The sequence below is a fragment of the Rhinichthys klamathensis genome, unplaced genomic scaffold, assembly GCF_029890125.1.
Source record: "Rhinichthys klamathensis goyatoka isolate OS25496 unplaced genomic scaffold, OSU_Roscu_1.1 h1tg000504l_1, whole genome shotgun sequence".
NCBI lineage: Eukaryota > Metazoa > Chordata > Actinopteri > Cypriniformes > Leuciscidae > Rhinichthys > Rhinichthys klamathensis.
In genome coordinates, this window is record NW_026606985.1 from 925,190 (window position 1) to 947,952 (window position 22,763).

At 42.8% G+C, this 22,763-nt stretch overlaps 2 protein-coding genes across 3 annotated transcripts; both read left to right on the forward strand.

Annotated features, from left to right (window-relative positions):
• Window positions 1–230: 230 nt before the first annotated feature.
• Window positions 231–3,975, forward strand: med20 (mediator complex subunit 20). The gene is made up of 5 exons (XM_056237990.1): window positions 231–438; window positions 1,559–1,704; window positions 1,779–2,032; window positions 3,573–3,806; window positions 3,865–3,975. The coding sequence occupies exons 1-4, from the start codon at window positions 425–427 to the stop codon at window positions 3,795–3,797; spliced, it is 639 nt and encodes a 212-aa protein (XP_056093965.1). The 5' UTR covers window positions 231–424; the 3' UTR covers window positions 3,798–3,806; window positions 3,865–3,975.
• Window positions 3,976–5,828: 1,853 nt separating this feature from the next.
• usp49 (ubiquitin specific peptidase 49) lies at window positions 5,829–22,515 on the forward strand. Of its 2 annotated transcripts, none has more exons than XM_056237979.1 (7): window positions 5,829–6,225; window positions 6,991–7,083; window positions 7,837–9,227; window positions 9,974–10,175; window positions 11,692–11,800; window positions 11,889–12,094; window positions 21,829–22,515. In XM_056237979.1, exons 3-7 carry the CDS (start codon window positions 7,899–7,901, stop codon window positions 21,930–21,932), a joined length of 1,950 nt encoding a protein of 649 aa, XP_056093954.1. In that variant the 5' UTR covers window positions 5,829–6,225; window positions 6,991–7,083; window positions 7,837–7,898; the 3' UTR covers window positions 21,933–22,515. The 2 variants fall into 2 exon arrangements, with proteins under 2 accessions (XP_056093954.1, XP_056093953.1); XM_056237978.1 differs by having other exon boundaries at window positions 6,991–7,074.
• Window positions 22,516–22,763: the final 248 nt, after the last annotated feature.

Consider the following 22,763-nt stretch of genomic DNA (forward strand, 5'->3'; position numbering starts at 1 on the left):
CAAGTGTTTCAAAAAACATAATAGAAAGTCTAAAGCCGTTTCTCTCTGTCAAAATATTTAATATTTTAGTATGTTTATTTTATTTATTTATTTCTAAATTCAAACTCTGTGTTAGTCTCAATGGAAGTGTCTTATTTTGTTATGTCCATTCTGCAATAAATAAAAAAAATAAATAAAAATATCGTTCACTCATAACAGCTGATCTCAGACCAGCGCTGATTTACACTGTTTACTTCCGGTCACGTGATCTGTGCTGCTCAATCGACGTTTCGAGCATATGCGATCATTTTATTGATATGATAAGCACGGATATTTATGACTGTCCGATTAAAAATTCCCCACTTTTAACTGATTTTGTGTTATTCGCGAAAGCCGGGATTGACCCGGAAGTAAATACGGGCTCGCGGATTTTTGGGGTAAAGAAATGGGTGTAACGTGGTGAGAAACACTTTTGTTTTCATATTATTGTTTAATAATTTTTTTTTTTTCCTTGTCGTTTTGAGTACTCTGGTTCTTATAAAACTGTTGTTATGTTTTGTGTTGTGCTGGATCCACTGAGAGGCTTTGGAAAGAAACAAAGCTCTTCAATATCTCGTTTGTTTATATTTCATATCTTACATTTGTTTTGTAAACACTGCCGTTCAAAAGGTCTGGATCGGTAATATTTTTAATGTTTTTATAAGTCTCTTCTGCTCACCAATGCTGCATTTATTTGATTGAATAAGAACAAAACAGTAATATTGTGAAATATTATTAGAATTTAAATCAGCTGTTTTTTATTTTAATATATTTTAAAATGCAATTTATTCCTGTTATTTTCAGCATCATTACTCCAGTCTTCAGTGTCACATGATCCTTCAGAAATCACTCTAATATGAGGATCTGATGATCAAGACACATTTATGATTATTTGAAAACAGTTATTTACATTTTTATTTCAGGATATTTTGATGAATAGAAAGTTAAAAAGAACAGCATTTATTTAAAATAGAATCTTTTGTAACATTATAAATGTCTTTACTGTCACTTTAATGCGTCCTTGATGAATAAAAGTATTGATTTCTTTTATTTATTTCCCACAAAAAATAAAATAAGAATTCTTACTGACCCCAAACTGTTGACCGGTAGTGTTTAATGTTACAAAAGCTTCGATTTCAGATAAATGCTGTTCTTTTGAACTTTCTATTCATCAAAATATCCTGAAATAAAAATGTAAATAACTGTTTTCAAATAATCATAAATTTTTCTTGAGCATCAGATCATCATATTAGAGTGATTTCTGAAGGATCATGTGACACTGAAGATTGGAGTAATGATGCTGAAAATAACAGGAATAAATTGCATTTTAAAATATATTACAATAGAAAACAGCTTTTTTAAATTCTAATAGTATTTCAGAATATTACTGTTTTTTTTTAATCAAATAAACAGCCTTGATGAACAGAAGAGACTTCTTCTTTACCGATCCAAAACTTTAGACTGGTAGTGTGTGAAGAACAAATTTGTCCAGTGATATGACTGTAAGTGTGTGTGTTGATATGAAGGGTGTGTGTGTCAGTGTGTGTCAGGTGCCGGTGTCCGAGGGCAAGAGCGTGCAGCAGACGGTCGATGTCCTGCATAAGAAGCTGGAGACGCTGGGCGCCGTCAAACAGGGCAACTTCTGGGTCGACTGCGAGACGTACCACGCTACGGGGAACGCCACCGGTAACCGCTCGCACCGTTACCATGGAGACCACGCCGCATATCACCATGGTAACGCATATCTCTCTCTCTCTCAGGTCAGCCGAGTAAGCTGCTGTACGTGATGCATAACTCGGAGACGCCGCTGAGCTGCATGGCTCTGTTCGAGGGCGGACCGGGGCTCAGCGCGGACGCTAACTTTGACGTCCTGATGGTGAAGCTCAAGAGCCACTTCCAGAACGCCAAAGGCCATAAAGTGGAGAGTCGCGGTGTCCGTTATCGCTACTGCGACTTCCTGGTGAAGATCGGCACCGTCACCATGAGCTCCAGCGCTAGAGGCATTTCAGTCGAGGTGTGTGTGCGCGCTCAGTGGCTCTCACTCACGAAGTGTGCGGACGCACGAGTTTCACTCACAAACTAACGTTTAGTTGAAATTTACGGAAAACCGTAGAAACAACTAAAAAAACACAAAAATCACTTTCATTCACTAAGTGTGCGGACGCATGAATTTCTACGCGAAATCAACTTTTTTCACGATCAAATCATGATTCAGCAGTAAATCTCGCATTTCAAATTTACGAAAACTTTTTAGAAACAACTCAAAATAAAAGCTAAAATAACTCATTCGCTAAGTGTGCGAATGCACGAATTTGACGCACGATCTCTCACATTAACGTTTATTTCAAAATTTAGGGGAAAAAAATGTGAAAACAAATGCTAAAATAACTTTCATTCACTAAGTGTGCGAACGCACGAATTTGACACACAAATTCTCGTGCTGACGTTTATTTCAAATTTATTAAAAAAAGTTACAAACAACTGAAAACAAACGCAAAAATAACTTTCATTCAGTAAGTGTGCGGACGCACAAGTTTCACACACAAACTCTCGTACTAACGTTTATTTCAAATTTACGTGATTTTTAGAAACAACTGAAAACAAACGCAAAAATCACTTTTATTCACTAAGTGAAACGCATGAATTTGTACGCGAAATCTACGTTAACTTTTTTTACAATCAAATCATGATTCAGCAGTAAATATGGCATTTCAAATTTACGAAAACTTTTTAGAAACAACTCAAAATAAATGCTAAAATAACTTTCATTCACTAAGTGTGCGGACGCACGAATTTGACAAGAATTCTCGTACTAGCGTTTATTTCAAATTTACGTGATTTTTAGAAACTGAAAACAAATGCAAAAATCACTCTTATTCACTAAGTGAAACGCATGAATTTGTACGCAAAATCTACGTTAACTTTTTTTACGATCAAATCATGATTCAGCAGTAAATTTCGCACAAACGTTTATTTCAAATTTGCAAAAAAAAGTTACAAACGCTAAAATCACTTTCATTCACTAAGTGTGCGGACGCACGAATTTGACACACGAACTCTCGTACTAGCGTTTATTTCAAATTTACGGGGAAAAAAACACGTAGGAAACAACTAAAAACAAATACGCCCCAAAAAAAGACATTGCTCGAAGCAGCACATTTTTGAGGGAAAAATTGTACCATCTTTAAAAAAAACGAATTTTTAAATGAAATTGAATCAATTAATTCGCAAAATGATTCGCACAGTCACGCCATTACTCTGATGACGACACCCACTGGAGGGGAACGTAACCGGCGACAGGACAGCTTAGCCTTCGTGTTAAAATCAAGTACAGCGAGTAAGAGTAAGAAATGCCACATTAAAGCTCGAGCTGTGAAACTTTGGAGGAAACTTTGCGGTATCGTACGATGATGTGTACGAATTTACACCGAAATTCATGTGCGTACGTATATATGTGTGTTGTGCATTACCAGAATTGTTTGTGAATAAAACCCGTTGTCTTTTCTGATTAATCCAACGCATGCTAATGCACAGTAATGTGTGTGTGTGTGCAGGTGGAGTACTGCGCGTGTGTGATCCCTGGAGACTGCTGGAACCTCATGAAGGAGTTCATGCAGAGCTTCCTGGGCTCGCACACTCCCGAGCTGCCGGCGGTGTTCACCAGTAAGCCCGAGGGCCTGAGCGTGCCGGTGGACTGCATGGACACCATGAGCCAGTACCTGGAGCTGTTCGGCCGGGTCCGCAAGCAGCAGGTGCTGCCCGGCAGCGGCGTACGATGAGGACCTGCGCTGAGACCTGCGATGTTCTTCACCTCGACCCGGGACAACGAGCGAGTTCGAGACACACAGACACTCCTGAGACAACATTTCTCGTCTCCTTTGTGTTTGTATTATTTCAGTAGTGGGTGCCTATTTTCTGTGTACATTGGAATTTGTAAAATAAACAGTTTACTTTGAATTCCAATCATTGTATTAAAATTAGTGCTGTGCAACAATTAATTGCATCCAAAATAAAAGTTTTTGTTTACTTACTATATGTGTGTGTACTGTGTATATATAAAAATACACACGCATGCATGTATATATATTTAAGAAAAAATTGCATGTATATATATTTATACATAATTTATATTATATATATTTTATACATAAATTAAGAAAAATCTTAAATATATACATGCATGTGTGTGTGTTTATATATACAACATAACTACACAGCACACACACATATATTATGTAAACACAAACTTTTATTTTGGATGTGATTAATCGTTGCGCAGCACTAAATAAAATCAATGTTCTGGTAGAATCGCAAAATGTAGTTTTGAATCAGTACTTCGGAGGGAGTATCACCAGTCCTGTGATTTCAGCAAACTAGGCTTTGTTACGTCATGAAGTGATTTGCCACTAAAAGAGAGAGATCTTTATGGCCGGATTAGCCAACCCCTCTTAAAAACACACAAAACATTCATAAAACGACACAAATTATACACACTTCCTTAATGGAAAGTAATAAGTTGAAAATTTCCCTTTAAATGATTCCACTTTAATGAAAACATTCGTCTTGTGAAAGCCATCATTAGACATGTTTAACCCGGTTCTGGTTTGTAAAACAATTTGTTCAATTGATTAAGAGATTCAATAGTTTAACACCTCGTACAAACTCGCCGAAACGAACACAAAAACACCTTAGATTTGGTCCGATTTAGTTTAAAATAATGATTTCGCTTGAAGAATGTCAGCTTTGATGTTTGAACAGGAATACACATTTGCATAACAAAAGCAGAACAGATGAAGGCACAGATAATTGGCTATAAATTCACATTTATTTGAATATGCATGAGCAAAACACACTGTGGATAAATTCAAATTCACATGCAATCAGCCGTATATAAAATACGAGCTTAAAATCAGCTTGATTCAACACTTGACAGGACCTGTGAAGTTTAAGTAGGCTACATGGTATTTCATTTATAACAGAATTATTTTTATTTTACATTAACCCAATAATCACAGAATGCTCCTTTATGAATCCCATTTTGAAGCCTTTTTTCTGAGACAAACAAGAATATTCGGTAACATTTGACCGTGTCCTTGTTGTTACATATGTGTTACATGTACTTACCGTAGTAATAACGGTAAATTATGCATAATTACATGCAAGTACATGTAGTTGCTTAATATTACTCACTAGTACTTAAGTATATAATTACACTGTAACTGAGTATTCTTGTAAAGATAGTTTTATAACTAAAATCTAATCTTCCCTTAAGACTATCGACAAGCCGACACTAATTCTGGGACTTTACAGCTCAACAATGATAACATACATTCACGACATGGGATATTACCATGAAATGTAAACTATGAATGACTGAATACCCCAAAACCAATTGCACTGAGTTTTACAATCTCAATTCAAACTCTAGGCGCGATCTGATTTAACTACAGTCGCAAAGCATGCTGGGTAGCCAGTAAAGCCTCATTGCAGAAACGTGTGTATGTTACTTTAACTGTAAAGTCTATATGTTGCCTTTGTTTGCAATTTGTCCCAATCTTTTGCATATAATCAGTGTATTAATTTTATATGCACTTATAATCTTAATGCAAAATAAATCACATCATGGTCTGGACGAGGTTAATCTGTTCATCTGACTCCGCCTCTGGAGCTTTAAAACCTGACGGACGTCTCAACAACCGCATGAAAAGCCGGCTTAAAACTGGCTTAAAAGCGCCAACTTCGCGATCTCGACCAATCAGAACACGTCGTTACGTGAGTGATCGCTCCTAAGCCAATCAGAGTGCAGTGACGCCTGCGCTGGGCAGTTCGGTTGAGGCGTAAATGGTGACAGCTCGCGCGTGCGGATGATGGCGGTAAATAACAGCCGAAAGCGAGTGTAAAAAAAAAAAAAAACCACCTCTAATATTTACCGTAATTTTACTTATTAAAAACATTTATCGGCTGTTTCGTGGAGGACTCGCGCGGAGGAGCCGATTAAAAGCTGATCGGGGGTTTTCGGTGTGAGTTTATTCTGTAGCTGCGGCTCTTGAACTGTTTTTTGTTCAACGGATTTAAAGTAACAGATCTCTCGCGCCGGTATAAACACACACACACACACACACACCGATCGAGCCCCGGTACCGGAACCTCCCAGATCCGCCGATACCGAAGATTCCGCGTGTCTCCCGGTGGAGCGTCTTTTGTTCTGTAAGTAGCGCTAGCGGGTTAGCACACACACACACACACACACTCATACACACACAAACATTCAAACAACAGAGACAGACACACACACTTATAACACAATAACACACATCACATGCATTCATACACGCACATAACATTGTGTGACAAACACATAACGTGCACAAATACTAAAGACGGAGTCTTCTTGTATGCAAACACAACTGGACTTTCAAATACACACACTTTATCAAATGTAATGTACGATAAACACCAAGCTAACAAAAATATTAAGTTATGAAAATATCTCTGAACATTCAAAACATTATTTTTTTTAATGTCTTAACGTTCTTTCCTGTTATGCGAACATTCCATTGTATCATTCTTCAAACATTATGGAACGTTACTTTTGAATGTTCTGTGAACGTTCTGAAACAAGTTGTAACATTTTAAAAAAACGTTAGACGAAAGTTTTAGGGGGGAAAACGCTTAATGAACGTTTTTGTGCTACCGTTAGGAGAACATTATTAAAGATGAGACAACTTTGAACGGATATTCTATTATTGTTACTGGAAGAACGTTATCACAACATTGAGAGAACGTTAGCTGAAGTTCTGAAAACGTTCCCTGTTCGCTATACACACACTTTAAAAACCAGTTCATTCGCCTCACTAAAACAGCTTCTGGTACTATGATGTTGCTAAGATCAGGACTGAACCGTTTGATGCCACTGATTTCACTTTTGTATGTTCGAGTTGAGTGTGTGAATAAAGTGTTTCTCGTCCACAGTGTGTGTCGGGCATTATGAAGTCCTGTGAACGGAACGGCAGCAGGACACGTGCGCTCTGATGCTGGAGCTCTCCGTTTCTCACAGTGAGTCCGGTACTACTGTTTTATGGACAATTCTGCGTTCCCTCATCCTTTCCTCCCCCGAAACTCTTTCTCTTTTTTTTTTTTAATGACTGTTCATCGGAGGACTTTTGTCGCACTTGGACCACGAATACACATTAAAAAATGTTATGGATTCGAGGAGTTTTGTGGTTGAAATTTAAAAAAAGTAACAAATCCGGGTCAATCTGACCCCCTTAGGAATGAGTGGAATGTGAGGAATCCTTCAGTACACATAGAAACACCTAAAAATGCTCAAAATTCAAACTAAAACTTTACCAAAAAATGATTGTATAATGTCTACATGTGTATGTGAATGCACACTAAAGCGGAACTGGCTTTAGGACCCAGCGGAACAGCTCCTCTGCTCCATATAGAGCTATAAGCCCATCTAGAGTCATGAAATATCATGTGTTATTATTATTTTTCCACACGAGATCGGCAAAGACTCCCAATGTAAGATATTTAGAGCTGAATTAAAAGGGTTATGCATGAAATTGTGAGTTATTTTGAATTTAAATTAAGAACGTGAGGAATGTGCTTAAATTACTACAGTAGTCAACATTTGAAGTGGATCAAAAAAGTTCATCGAAGTTGTCCTAAGACAAAATATTATCAAGCTTTCTGGATCCGCGAGGGAAAGATGCGTTACAGAGTGCGAGGGAAGGATGACGCATTGCATTGAAATGAATGATTTATTTGAAAAAATGTGTTTGTAAGCAAGGTCTCTCTCCCTGTTATCTCCAGGATGAGCGCGGTCATCATGGCGTGTGGTTCCTGACTGCTAATGCTCATGCGCGTTGGGAGACATGGATCGCTGTAAGCATGTGGCGCGGTTCCGCTTGGGCCACGGCCACTCGATCCTCAACCCGCAGATGTGGCGCTGCGTGGACTGCGGCACCACGGAGTCGGTGTGGGCGTGTCTGAAGTGCACTCATGTGGCGTGCGGTCGCTACATGGAAGAACACTCGCTGAGCCACTTCCAGCAGACGCAGCACCCGCTAGCCATGGACGTACGCGAGCTCGCCGTCTTCTGTTTCGCGTGCGGCGACTACGTGTTGAACGATAACGTCGAGGGCGACTTGAAGCTCCTCCGCGGGGCGCTATCAACCGTCCGAATCCCTGGTCAGCGTTCCCTGCGTTCGTCAACATCCGACGGCGGGTTTAGAGCGTGCGATGTTAGCGTGTCGCGTCCGTCCGCGCGGACGGCGTTGTGGCACCGACGGAAAACCCTCCTACAAAGTGCGTTACGCCGCTGGAGAAACCGGCAGCAAGACGAAGAGAGGAAGCGTGAGGAAAAGCAAGAGCAAGAGCGTGAGGAGAAGCGACGACAACGCAGGGAAGTCAAGAAACGGTTAATGGGAGAGCTAGCAAATGTCCCACCGAGGAAAAGCGCGCGCTTGCTAACACAGGCTCCCCGTACGACGCTCGCCCTCATCCCTCGAAAGTTCCGCGATCCTCCGGAACGACTGCCTTCAGCTCCCAAACAGCCGCTTTTGTCGCTGTCCGGCAAGACTCTTTCGCGCAAGACGGGTCGCTTACGCCGATATCACGCGTCGCAGTCGGCGCGGCGCAGGAAACTAGCGCCGGGAGTCACTGGACTTCGCAATCTTGGGAACACGTGCTACATGAACTCCATCCTTCAGGTTTTGAGCCACTTGCAGAAGTTTCGGGAGTGTTTCCTCACGCTGGACTTGTGCGAGACCGAGGAGCTCCTCGCTAAGACTAACCAATCACAGGGTGTGGGGGGCGGAGCCAGGACCCTCGCTACGCTAGTCCAGCCCAGTTTGAGCTCGGCGGAACTGGTGCAACCGAAAGAGCCGCGGTCCTCGTCCCGGCAGAAGATGTCGTTGTGTCACGAGTTGCACACGCTCTTCCGGGTCATGTGGTCGGGGCGGTGGTCGCTAGTGTCTCCGTTCGCTATGCTACATTCCGTGTGGAACCTGATTCCAGCGTTTCGCGGATACGACCAGCAGGACGCGCAGGAGTTCTTGTGCGAGCTTCTGGATAAAGTCCAGCAGGAACTGGAGTCGGACGGACCCAAGAAGCACTTCTTGATCCCGATCACGCAGCGGAAACTGTCCAAACAAGTCCTCAAAGTGCTCAACACTATCTTCCACGGACAGCTGCTCAGCCAGGTGACGCTAGCGCTCGAACTTTAACCATTCTGATTCCAATTTCGATTCTGCTTATCGATTCCTAATTTTGATTCCAATAAGTTTACAAAAAAACAACCTTAGATATCCTTCACATCTAGTGTTATTGAACACTTACACAAGCAGCGTTTGCCTGAGGTTTAAACACACCATAGAAGAACAAATAGCCCAACTAATACACACTTCCAGCATTATTACACACAATAAACACTCAGTCATTAAACAAGAACACATAAAACATTAGCGATCGCAACAAAATAGACACAACTGAACAAAGATACGATTGAAATAAACTGTGTTTTAAGATTTTCAGGTTCAGAAAATGTAATCAAATGTAAAATAACTGCAGTTTATAAATAAAATATACATTACAGATATAGTTACAGTTATTCAGTGAAGAGCGAGTGTGTGTTCTCTGTTGTGTGATTAGTGTTATTATAGAGACGGCAGGAATATGAGCGCTGTCACTTTAAGAGCTGCGGGTCCAGTACACTGATACACATGAGGACAGAACACAGAGTCTCTCCAGCGCTTTACACTCATGCTGAGGAGTACAGAAGAGGAATCGAATTTAAATTTTATAACGAGTATCTGATTCCAGAAATTGATTTTTGATTCCCAACCCTAGGTGACGTGCAACTAGAATTAATCGAATAAATGTATTTAGGACTAAATTGTTGGGTGACTGATTGTATTTCCATGCAATAATCCACGTTTCTAAACGGCAGGTCACGTGTCTGTCCTGCAAGCGCAAGTCGAACACGGTGGAGCCGTTCTGGGATCTGTCTCTGGAGTTCCCGGAGCGATACCACCGCATGGAGAAGCCCAGCGCCGCGTGTCAGCGGAGCTGCTCCCTGTCCGAGATGCTCGCCAAGTTCACGGAGACCGAAGCCTTGGAGGGCTGCATTTACGCCTGCAACTTCTGCAACCGTACGTTGCATCTTTCTTTCTTACATTTTTTATTAACGGGATAGTTCACCCAGAAATGAAATTAAGATATTTATGATGAAATCTGAGAGCTCTCTGTGCCTCCACTGACTCCAACATCATTGCAACTTTCAAGGCCCAGAAAGGTGGGAAAGACATCGTTAAAATAGTCCATGTGACTCCAGTGGCTCAACCTTAATATTATGAAGCGGCGAGAATACTTTGTGTGCAAAACCCCCCCAAAATAACGACATTATTCAACAATCTTATTCTCCTACGCGGTTGACGCATTCACAGTCGTAGTCGCAGTCGTTTTTTGCGCACAAAAAGTATTCTCGCCGCTTCATAATATTAAGGTTGAGCCACTGCAGTCACATGGACTATTTTAACGATGTCTTTCCCACCTTTCTGGGCCTTGAAAGTTGCAATGATGTTGGAGTCAGTGGAGGCACAGAGAGCTCTCAGATTTCATCATAAATATCTTCATGTGTTCTGAAGATGAACGAAGGTCTTACGGGTGTGGAACGACATGAGGGCGAGTAATTACTGACAGAAACTTCATTTCTGGGTGAACTAACCTTTAAGCTTTACATAAACAGGGAACCATTCACAGCAATACAGTATGTGACCCTGGATCACAAAACCAGTCTCGAGTCGCACGGACCAACAATACATAGTATGGGTCAAAATATAAAAAATTTATTTTATGCCAAAAATCATTAGGATATGAAGTAAAGATCATGTTCCATGAAGATATTTAGTAAATTTCATTATGTTTGTGAGTGAATGCAGCAGAATCACCAACATAAATGCACAACTTTAAAGGAGATTTTCTCAATGTTTAGATTTTTTTGCACCCCCAGATTTTCTAATAGTTGTATCGGCCAAATATTGTCCTATCCTAACAAACCTGAATGTACTCATGTGACTGGTTTTGTGGTCCAGGGTCACATATGTTAAAACAAGACTTCACATTGCCCTCATTCCTGAATGTTATAAGTACAAGTCATACATGTTGTACTGAATACGTAAATAAAGAAATGTAAACGTGAGGAAAGAGAAAAATAAATAAATGTAACTTGGTAAGAATGTGTATATTCACACACTCCTACCATATGCTTACATACTAGCAACAACCCACTTACATCTACTGTTCATACACATGTATACAGGTGAAACTAGAAAAATTAGAATATGGTGCAAAAGTTCATTTATTTCAGTAATTCAACTTAAAAGGTGAAACTAAGATATTATATAGACTCATTACATGCAAAGTGAGATATTTCAAGCCTTTATTTGTTATAATTCTGATGATTATGGCTTACAGATATGAAAACCTTTTCACAATATTCTAATTTTTCGAGCTTCACCTGTATACATGTTTAAAAAAAATGTCAACTTGTAAATGACACTTCACTTAGATTGTAAATGATAATATTGTTGCATCTTTCTCACAGACTTGTTCTGAATTGTTCTTCCCTCTAATCATTGATGCCTTTATCAAACTTTCCCGTTTCAGGAAAGCGCCGCAAATCGTCCCACAAGCCCCTGTCTCTCTCAGAGGCCTGTAAGCAGTTACTCATCTGCCGTTTACCTCAGGTTCTGCGGCTACACCTCAAACGCTTCCGGTCAGTCAGAACCCTTCCCATGGTCACCTTGTTTAAGGGAGTAGTTCACTTTGAACCCAGCTCGTCCTAACGCTTCTCATGTTTCCAGGTGGTCCGGTCGGAACCACAGGGAGAAGATCGGTGTCCACGTGGCTTTTGATCAGGTCCTGAATATTCAACCATACTGTTGCTCGGACGCCGCTCCGATGCCGCAGAGAGAAGCCTTCACCTATGACCTTTCTGCTGTAGTGATGCATCATGGGAAAGGCTTTGGCTCAGGGCACTACACGGCCTACTGTTATAACACTGAAGGAGGTGAGACACGGTTCTTGGCTAGCGAGTCTGGGGTTCATGTGGTCGTACTCTTCACATCTCCTACCGACTAAAGGCCCGTTCACACAGAGGACGATAACAATATAGTTCTAAAAAATCTTTCTCCAAATGAAAGAATGACAGAGTTCACACCACAACTATAACGATAGCGATACGAGCAACGATATCATTGGGATCACTTTCAGAACAATTTTTTCCAGCCGTCGAACGATAAAACACTGACAGCCAATCAGAATTCCAGCCGGCGAGCAATAAAACACTGACAGCCAATCAGAATTCAAGCCGTCGAACGATAAAACACTGACAGCCAATCAGAATTCAAGCCGTCGAACGATAAAACACTGACAGCCAATCAGAATTCCAGCCGTCGAACGATAAAACACTGACAGCCAATCAGAATTCCAGCCGGCGAACGATAAAACACTGACAGCCAATCAGAATTCCAGCCGTCAAACGATAAAACACTGACAGGCAATCAGAATTCCAGCCGTCGAACGATAAAACACTGACATCCAATCAGAATTCCAGCCGTCGAACGCTAAAACACTGATAGCCAATCAAAATTCCAGCCGGCGAACGATAAAACACTGACAGCCAAACAGAATTCCAGCCGGCGAACGATAAAACACTGACAGCCAATCAGAATTCCAGCCGGCGAGCGATAAAACACTGACAGCCAATCAGAATTCCAGCCGGCGAACGATAAAACACTGACAGCCAATCAGAATTCCAGCCGTCGAACGCTAAAACACTGACAGCCAATCAGAATTCCAGCCGTCGAACGCTAAAACACTGACAGACAATCAGAATTCCAGCCGTCGAACGATAAAACACTGACAGCCAAACAGAATTCCAGCCGTCGAACGCTAAAACACTGACAGCCAATCAGAATTCCAGCCGTCGAACGCTAAAACACTGACAGCCAATCAGAATTCCAGCCGTCGAACGATAAAACACTGACAGCCAATCAGAATTCCAGCCGTCGAACGATAAAACACTGACAGCCAATCAGAATTCCAGCCGTCGAACGCTAAAACACTGACAGCCAATCACAATTCCAGCCGTCGAACGCTAAAACACTGACAGCCAATCAGAATTCCAGCCGGCGAGCGATAAAACACTGACAGCCAATCAGAATTCCAGCCGTCGAACGCTAAAACACTGACAGCCAATCAGAATTCCAGCCGTCGACACTAAAACACTGATAGCCAATCAGAATTCCAGCCGTCGAACGATAAAACACTGACAGCCAATCAGAATTCCAGCCGGCGAGCGATAAAACACTGACAGCCAATCAGAATTCCAGCCGTCGAACGCTAAAACACTGACAGCCAATCAGAATTCCAGCCGTCGAACGCTAAAACACTGATAGCCAATCAGAATTCCAGCCGTCGAACGATAAAACACTGACAGCCAATCAGAATTCCAGCCGTCGAACGATAAAACACTGACAGCCAATCAGAATTCCAGCCGGCGAGCGATAAAACACTGACAGCCAATCAGAATTCCAGCCGTCGAACGCTAAAACACTGATAGCCAATCAGAATTCCAGCCGTCGAACGATAAAACACTGACAGCCAATCAGAATTCCAGCCGGCGAACGATAAAACACTGACAGCCAATCAGAATTCCAGCCGGCGAGCGATAAAACACTGACAGCCAATCAGAATTCCAGCCGTCGAACGCTAAAACACTGACAGCCAATCAGAATTCCAGCCGGCGAGCGATAAAACACTGACAGCCAATCAGAATTCCAGCCGTCGAACGCTAAAACACTGACAGCCAAACAGAATTCCAGCCGGCGAACGATAAAACACTGACAGCCAATCAGAATTCCAGCCGGCGAGCGATAAAACACTGACAGCCAATCAGAATTCCAGCCGTCGAACGATAAAACACTGACAGCCAAACAGAATTCCAGCCGGCGAACGATAAAACACTGACAGCCAATCAGAATTCCAGCCGGCGAGCGATAAAACACTGACAGCCAATCAGAATTCCAGCCGTCGAACGCTAAAACACTGACAGCCAATCAGAATTCCAGCCGTCGAACGCTAAAACACTGATAGCCAATCAGAATTCCAGCCGTCGAACGATAAAACACTGACAGCCAAACAGAATTCCAGCCGGCGAACGATAAAACACTGACAGCCAATCAGAATTCCAGCCGTCGAACGATAAAACACTGACAGCCAATCAGAATTCCAGCCGTCGAACGCTAAAACACTGATAGCCAATCAGAATTCCAGCCGTCGAACGATAAAACACTGACAGCCAAACAGAATTCCAGCCGGCGAACGATAAAACACTGACAGCCAATCAGAATTCCAGCCGTCGAACGATAAAACACTGACAGCCAAACAGAATTCCAGCCGGCGAACGATAAAACACTGACAGCCAATCAGAATTCCAGCCGTCGAACGATAAAACACTGACAGCCAAACAGAATTCCAGCCGGCGAACGATAAAACACTGACAGCCAATCAGAATTCCAGCCGTCGAACGCTAAGACACTGACAGCCAATCAGAATTCCAGCCGTCGAACGCTAAAACACTGATAGCCAATCAGAATTCCAGCCGTCGAACGATAAAACACTGACAGCCAAACAGAATTCCAGCCGGCGAACGATAAAACACTGACAGCCAATCAGAATTCCAGCCGTCGAACGATAAAACACTGACAGCCAATCAGAATTCCAGCCGTCGAACGATAAAACACTGACAGCCAAAAAGAATTCCAGCCAGGGATGGAAATTAGCACCCGCCACCAGCCAAATGCGGGTGATTTTGTGTTGTGGCGGGTAAACTCGCTTCACCTACCGGCCACCGTGGCGGGTAAATAAAAATAGCATACTGTTTCACCCGGACGGCGGACACTTTTAGAGGAGGCACACCTTCAAACAAAATGTGGCGTTACATCGCAGGCGTAGAGGTCTGCAGAGAAAACATCATGGTGCGTTCACACCAGACGAGAATAGAGCGTCTGGCGCGAGTGATTTCATTGTTAAGTCAATGCAAAGACGCGTTACGCGCGTAAAAAAATTCCTGCGGCGCGAATGAGGTGTAGAGCGCGCCGTGGTAGATGCGAATACGCCTCATTCGCGCGGCAAGTTCGAGCGTCTGACGCGTTCCGCGCGCATGATTTTATTGAGTGCTTTTGTGCATTCACGCGTTTGACGCGAATTCGCGTCTGCCGCCCGAGTTGAAAAATCTGAACTTTAGCGTCAATTCGCGCCGCGTTAACCAATCAGGAGCCTAGCTGCTGTCACGTGGTGAAGTATCTGGATGCTTCAATGAATTATTTTGTATTAAATGCCTGATGTGGTTCTAATGCACAACAAAGCAAATATTTTATCACATAAAACTTGATTTCAATATATGAGACATATTCATTTTGTATTGAATGCTATTTATTCCATTTCATATCTAGATTATATTAAATATTATTCTAATGTAAAGGCAACCAACATACTATAGCTCATAAATCCGTGTCTGGAGAGTGTTGTGTGAGAGAAAAAAAAAATCACAGGACAGGTTAATTACTTTTGGAGGCTGGCTCAATTTATCATCAAAACAAAAATAAATGACAGATTAGGTGGATGAGGCCGAGGGTGAGAGAAAGAGAAAATGTCAGTATTTCATTGAGACTTGAGATTAAATAAACTGCTTAAGTATTCTTGTAGTATTCATTTTCACATGCAGTTACACATTGTCGGTTAAAAACAAGAAAGTGGCTGGTAAAAACATTGAGTGGCTGGTAGATTTTGAAATCCACCAGCCACAGTGGCCGGTGGACAAAAAAGTTAATTTCCATCCCTGATTCCAGCCGTCGAACGATAAAACACTGACAGCCAATCAGAATTCCAGCCGTCGAACGCTAAAACACTGACAGCCAATCAGAATTCCAGCCGTCGAACGATAAAACACTGACAGCCAATCAGAATTCCAGCCGGCGAGCGATAAAACACTGACAGCCAATCAGAATTCCAGCCGGCGAACGATAAAACACTGACAGCCAATCAGAATTCCAGCCGGCGAGCGATAAAACACTGACAGCCAAACAGAATTCCAGCCGTCGAACGATAAAACACTGACAGCCAATCAGAATTCCAGCCGGCGAGCGATAAAACACTGACAGCCAATCAGAATTCCAGCCGGCGAGCGATAAAACACTGACAGCCAATCAGAACTCCAGCCGGCGAGCGATAAAACACTGACAGCCAATCAGAATTCCAGCCGTCGAACGATAAAACACTGACAGCCAATCAGAATTCCAGCCGTCGAACGATAAAACACTGACAGCCAATCAGAATTCCAGCCGGCGAGCGATAAAACACTGACAGCCAATCAGAATTCCAGCCGGCGAGCGATAAAACACTGACAGCCAATCAGAATTCCAGCCGTCGAACGATAAAACACTGACAGCCAATCAGAATTCCAGCCGGCGAGCGATAAAACACTGACAGCCAAACAGAATTCCAGCCGGCGAGCGCTAAAACACTGACACCCAAAAAGAATTCCAGCCGTCGAACGATAAAACACTGACAGCCAAACAGAATTCCAGCCGTCGAACGATAAAACACTGACAGCCAATCAGAATTCCAGCCGTCGAACGCTAAAACACTGACAGCCAATCAGAATTCCAGCCGGCGAGCAATAAAACACTGACAGCCAAACAGAATTCCAGCCGTCGAACGATAAAACACTGACAGCCAATCAGAATTCCAGCCGTCGAACGATAAAACACTGACAGCCAAACAGAATTCCAGCCGGCGAACGATAAAACACTGACAGCCAAACAGAATTCCAGCCGTCGAACGATAAAACACTGACAGCCAATCAGAATTCCAGCCGTCGAACGCTAAAACACTGACAGCCAATCAGAATTCCACCCGTCGAGCGATAAAACACTGACAGCCAATCAGAATTCCAGCCGGCGAGCGATAAAACACTGACAGCCAATCAGAATTCCAGCCGTCGAACGATAAAACACTGACAGCCAATCAGAATTCCAGCCGGCGAACGATAAAACACTGACAGCCAATCAGAATTCCAGCCGGCGAACGATAAAACACTGACAGCCAATCAGAATTCCAGCCGTCGAACGCTAAAACACTGACAGCCAATCAGAATTCCAGCCGGCGAACGATAAAACACTGACAGCCAAACAGAATTCCAGCCGTCGAACCATAAAACACTGACAGCCAATCAGAATTCCAGCCGGCGAACGATAAAACACTGACAGCCAATCAGAATTCCAGCCGGCGAACGATAAAACACTGACAGCCAATCAGAATTCCAGCCGGCGAGCGATAAAACACTGACAGCCAATCAGAATTCCAGCCGGCGAACGATAAAACACTGACAGCCAATCAGAATTCCAGCCGGCGAACGATAAAACACTGACAGCCAATCAGAATTCCAGCCGGCGAGCGATAAAACACTGACAGCCAATCAGAATTCCAGCCGGCGAACGATAAAACACTGACAGCCAATCAGAATTCCAGCCGGCGAACGATAAAACACTGACAGCCAATCAGAATTCCAGCCGTCGAACGATAAAACACTGACAGCCAATCAGAATTCCAGCCGTCGAACGATAAAACACTGACAGCCAATCAGAATTCCAGCCGGCGAGCGATAAAACACTGACAGCCAATCAGAATTCCAGCCGTCGAGCGATAAAACACTGACAGCCAATCAGAATTCCAGTCGGCGAGCGATAAAACACTGACAGCCAATCAGAATTCCAGCCGGCGAGCGATAAAACACTGACAGCCAATCAGAATTCCAGCCGGCGAGCGATAAAACACTGACAGCCAATCAGAATTCCAGCCGGCGAGCGATAAAACACTGACAGCCAATCAGAATTCCAGCCGTCGAGCGATAAAACACTGACAGCCAATCAGAATTCCAGCCGTCGAACGATAAAACACTGACAGCCAATCAGAATTCCAGCCGGCGAGCGATAAAACACTGACAGCCAATCAGAATTCCAGCCGTCGAGCGATAAAACACTGACAGCCAAACAGAATTCCAGCCGTCGAGCGATACAACACTGACAGCCAATCAGAATTCCAGCCGGCGAGCGATAAAACACTGACAGCCAAACAGAATTCCAGCCGTCGAACGATAAAACACTGACAGCCAATCAGAATTCCAGCCGGCGAGCGATAAAACACTGACAGCCAATCAGAATTCCAGCCGGCGAGCGATAAAACACTGACAGCCAAACAGAATTCCAGCCGTCGAACGATAAAACACTGACAGCCAAACAGAATTCCAGCCGGCGAACGATAAAACACTGACAGCCAATCAGAATTCCAGCCGTCGAACGATAAAACACTGACAGCCAAACAGAATTCCAGCCGGCGAGCGATAAAACACTGACAGCCAAAAAGAATTCCAGCCGTCGAACGATAAAACACTGACAGCCAATCAGAATTCCAGCCGGCGAGCGATAAAACACTGACAGCCAAACAGAATTCCAGCCGTCGAACGATAAAACACTGACAGCCAATCAGAATTCCAGCCGTCGAACGATAAAACACTGACAGCCAATCAGAATTCCAGCCGTCGAGCGATAAAACACTGACAGCCAATCAGAATTCCAGCCGTCGAACGATAAAACACTGACAGCCAAACAGAATTCCAGCCGGCGAGCGATAAAACACTGACAGCCAAACAGAATTCCAGCCGTCGAACGATAAAACACTGACAGCCAATCAGAATTCCAGCCGTCGAACGATAAAACACTGACAGCCAAACAGAATTCCAGCCGGCGAACGATAAAACACTGACAGCCAATCAGAATTCCAGCCGTCGAGCGATAAAACACTGACAGCCAATCAGAATTCCAGCCGGCGAGCGATAAAACACTGACAGCCAATCAGAATTCCAGCCGTCGAACGATAAAACACTGACAGCCAATCAGAATTCCAGCCGTCGAGCGATAAAACACTGACAGCCAATCAGAATTCCAGCCGTCGAGCGATAAAACACTGACAGCCAATCAGAATTCCAGCCGGCGAGCGATAAAACACTGACAGCCAATCAGAATTCCAGCCGTTGAACGATAAAACACTGACAGCCAATCAGAATTCCAGCCGTCGAGCGATAAAACACTGACAGCCAATCAGAATTCCAGCCGTCGAACGATAAAACACTGACAGCCAATCAGAATTCCAGCCGTCGAACGATAAAACACTGACAGCCAATCAGAATTCCAGTCGGCGAGCGATAAAACACTGACAGCCAATCAGAATTCCAGCCGGCGAGCGATAAAACACTGACAGCCAATCAGAATTCCAGCCGGCGAACGATAAAACACTGACAGCCAATCAGAATTCCAGCCGGCGAGCGATAAAACACTGACAGCCAAACAGAATTCCAGCCGTCGAGCGATAAAACACTGACAGCCAATCAGAATTCCAGCCGTCGAACGATAAAACACTGACAGCCAAACAGAATTCCAGCCGGCGAGCGATAAAACACTGACAGCCAAAAAGAATTCCAGCCGTCGAACGATAAAACACTGACAGCCAATCAGAATTCCAGCCGGCGAGCGATAAAACACTGACAGCCAAACAGAATTCCAGCCGTCGAACGATAAAACACTGACAGCCAAACAGAATTCCAGCCGGCGAGCGATAAAACACTGACAGCCAAACAGAATTCCAGCCGTCGAACGATAAAACACTGACAGCCAATCAGAATTCCAGCCGTCGAACGATAAAACACTGACAGCCAATCAGAATTCCAGCCGTCGAGCGATAAAACACTGACAGCCAATCAGAATTCCAGCCGTCGAACGATAAAACACTGACAGCCAAACAGAATTCCAGCCGGCGAGCGATAAAACACTGACAGCCAAACAGAATTCCAGCCGGCGAACGATAAAACACTGACAGCCAATCAGAATTCCAGCCGTCGAACGATAAAACACTGACAGCCAATCAGAATTCCAGCCGTCGAGCGATAAAACACTGACAGCCAATCAGAATTCCAGCCGGCGAGCGATAAAACACTGACAGCCAATCAGAATTCCAGCCGTCGAACGATAAAACACTGACAGCCAATCAGAATTCCAGTCGGCGAGCGATAAAACACTGACAGCCAATCAGAATTCCAGTCGGCGAGCGATAAAACACTGACAGCCAATCAGAATTCCAGCCGTCGAACGATAAAACACTGACAGCCAATCAGAATTCCAGCCGTCGAACGATAAAACACTGACAGCCAATCAGAATCCACTCGAATTTAAAGGGCTAGCGCATTTAAAATGGCAGAACACATTGTGGAGAAGTTAATCTTTAGGCGTAAGTAGAAGTTAATCGCGAGGTACAGAAAAATCCACCCCCTTTTCAAGGATACGTTAAAAAAAATTATACGTTAAAAGCAATCGGTCGTACCCTTGGAATAAATGGTAAGAAGTATTAACGATGAGATCATTATGCAGGCTAGCAAATAGTGTAACAAAATTACCTCAGGTATCCAGCGCTAGTTTCAACAATATTGTATTGGTTCCTTTGAGGTTTCTGTGAAAAAGGCGTTGCATATTTATAAAGATGTTGACTAGGTTTGATTGATTACACTAGACTAGCTAGATTCACAGATGCGCTCGAAACGTAGCATGCTGAGGACATCTGCTGGTGAAAGACGTGTAAATGAAACAAGCAAAAACATGTTCAATGATGTGTTGGACACAACTATTTTCACTACATTGAAACCGCCGCGCACACTTGGAATAAAAAGATAGTTACCGTTCGTTGGTGTGGACGCTAATATAGTTATAGTAATCTGTATAGTCATCGTTCTTGGTGTGAACGGGCCTTAATGCAAGTTGACCTTTGTGCATGTTTTACTCCATTATAGTTATCAAGCTACAGTGTTAAGCAGCTGCTGCTAGTACTCAAGGTGCAACTCGCACGCATTAGTTCAAGAAACAAGAGGGATCGAACTGCAGAGCAAATCTGTGCGTTTTTTCTATCGGTGTATGTGGAGTTTTCACGTGGCAGTCAAAAATAACCGAATTTTCATTTCAATGAAAGGAATGTACTATATTTTAGTTTGATAATGTTTTTTATTTATTATTTTGTATTTTATGATGGCACTACATTATATTTACGCTGTATTTATAATCCATTTCTTCACGTTTTGAGTATAGACCTGAAATTAAATTTCCAACTTAAACTGGTAAATCTTGAATGCTTTAGAGCGACAGACTGAAGTTTGATCTCTCCTCAAAGACGACACTCGGCAGATTTAAAATGACAGTTTAAAAAAGTGAACTTAAAAAAAGTTACAGAATTTTACATTTATTGTTATGAAAAATGCACAAAAATACTATTTTAAATTTTTATATGAAATCTATATTTTCAAAAACACGTTTTACTCTAAAACTACAAGAAAATCAAATCCATAAATCTAAACAAGTTGTGTTCCGCATGTGAGTGTGATCTCTCAGTAAACGAGCGCCAGTGAGAGTGTGTTCGGCTGCAGTTCCACACGCTTCCACTAGAGGAAACTCTACATTCGTTTCCAGTGCGTCATGAGGAGCACAAGTGTGACTATTGTTTACAGCACCATTAAACCTGTTCAGATCATGTCCATGATTTTTTTGTGTGTTCACACAGCAACAAAACCTTTACCAAGTTTCGTACCATTCCGATGAAGTAAAAAAAAACAACGTAATTTTTTGTGCGTTTGTCTTGCAGGTTTCTGGGTTCACTGTAACGACTCTGAGATGAACGTGTGCAGTGTGGAGGAGGTGTGCAGCACTCAGGCCTACATCTTGTTCTACACACAACGCTCCTCTTAAACCTGTCTGTCTCTCTATCTGTCTCTCTTTCTTCTCTCTATACCTGTCTCTCATTGGAGGTCTGTTCCTGACATCAGCAGTGAGACTCAGAGATTGATTGGTCTCTGCTGGCACAGTCACACTTTACCCAGGGCATTCAGGACCAAACTACTCACAGTCAGGGTCCAGAACAGCAGGGACACACACACACACTCACTGAAGTCCCTCTGCTGTCGAAGAGAGACAGACGGATCATCCTGGAGAGAAAAATGCCACAGCAATATGATCATCAAACGCTCTGAATCAGGAATTCTTCACCTTTGATACTGCAACTGTTTTCTACTCTCTTTCTATTTGGGACGAAAATCAGGAAAACAGAGAAAAAGCCTCTTCATTTACATCAGTGGTAAATGACTGAACAATCTTATGACGCTGAATGTCTTTAGTTGTGTATGTATGTGAGTGTGTGTTGAGTGGAAGGGTGTGACTGCTGACCTCTGACCCCTGACCTTTGTCCTGTATTGTGAGAGAACCTGTTATCAACTTTATTGATCTTGTGGGATCTTCCTGATGATAGTGAATAAATAAAAAATCATGAAACCTTGACATGCTGTCTGCTTTATATTTGATGCACATTTCATTGCATAGATGGGTATAAAGACAAAAAGGTTATTGAAATCTAAAATAATTTTAAACAATTTTGTCACTCTAAAATAACATTTTTAACAAATCCAGTTACAGCATGTGAACATTTTCTCTTATTCGAGAGTTCCCTACTACGGTTGATTTTAAAGCTAATCATAAAAATATAACATTAAATCACTCACTAAAAAGATTAAATCTTCATTCGTT

Coding starts and splice junctions, on each gene's coding strand:
- usp49 (XM_056237979.1), top strand. CDS start 7,899: ATGGATCGCTGTAAGCATGTGGCGCGGTTCCGCTTGGGCCACGGCCAC. Junction 10,176..11,691: donor CGCCTGCAACTTCTGCAACC/GTACGTTGCATC, acceptor TTCCCGTTTCAG/GAAAGCGCCGCAAATCGTCC. Junction 11,801..11,888: donor CTACACCTCAAACGCTTCCG/GTCAGTCAGAAC, acceptor TCATGTTTCCAG/GTGGTCCGGTCGGAACCACA.
- med20 (XM_056237990.1), top strand. Junction 1,705..1,778: donor CGCTACGGGGAACGCCACCG/GTAACCGCTCGC, acceptor TCTCTCTCTCAG/GTCAGCCGAGTAAGCTGCTG. Junction 2,033..3,572: donor CTAGAGGCATTTCAGTCGAG/GTGTGTGTGCGC, acceptor GTGTGTGTGCAG/GTGGAGTACTGCGCGTGTGT.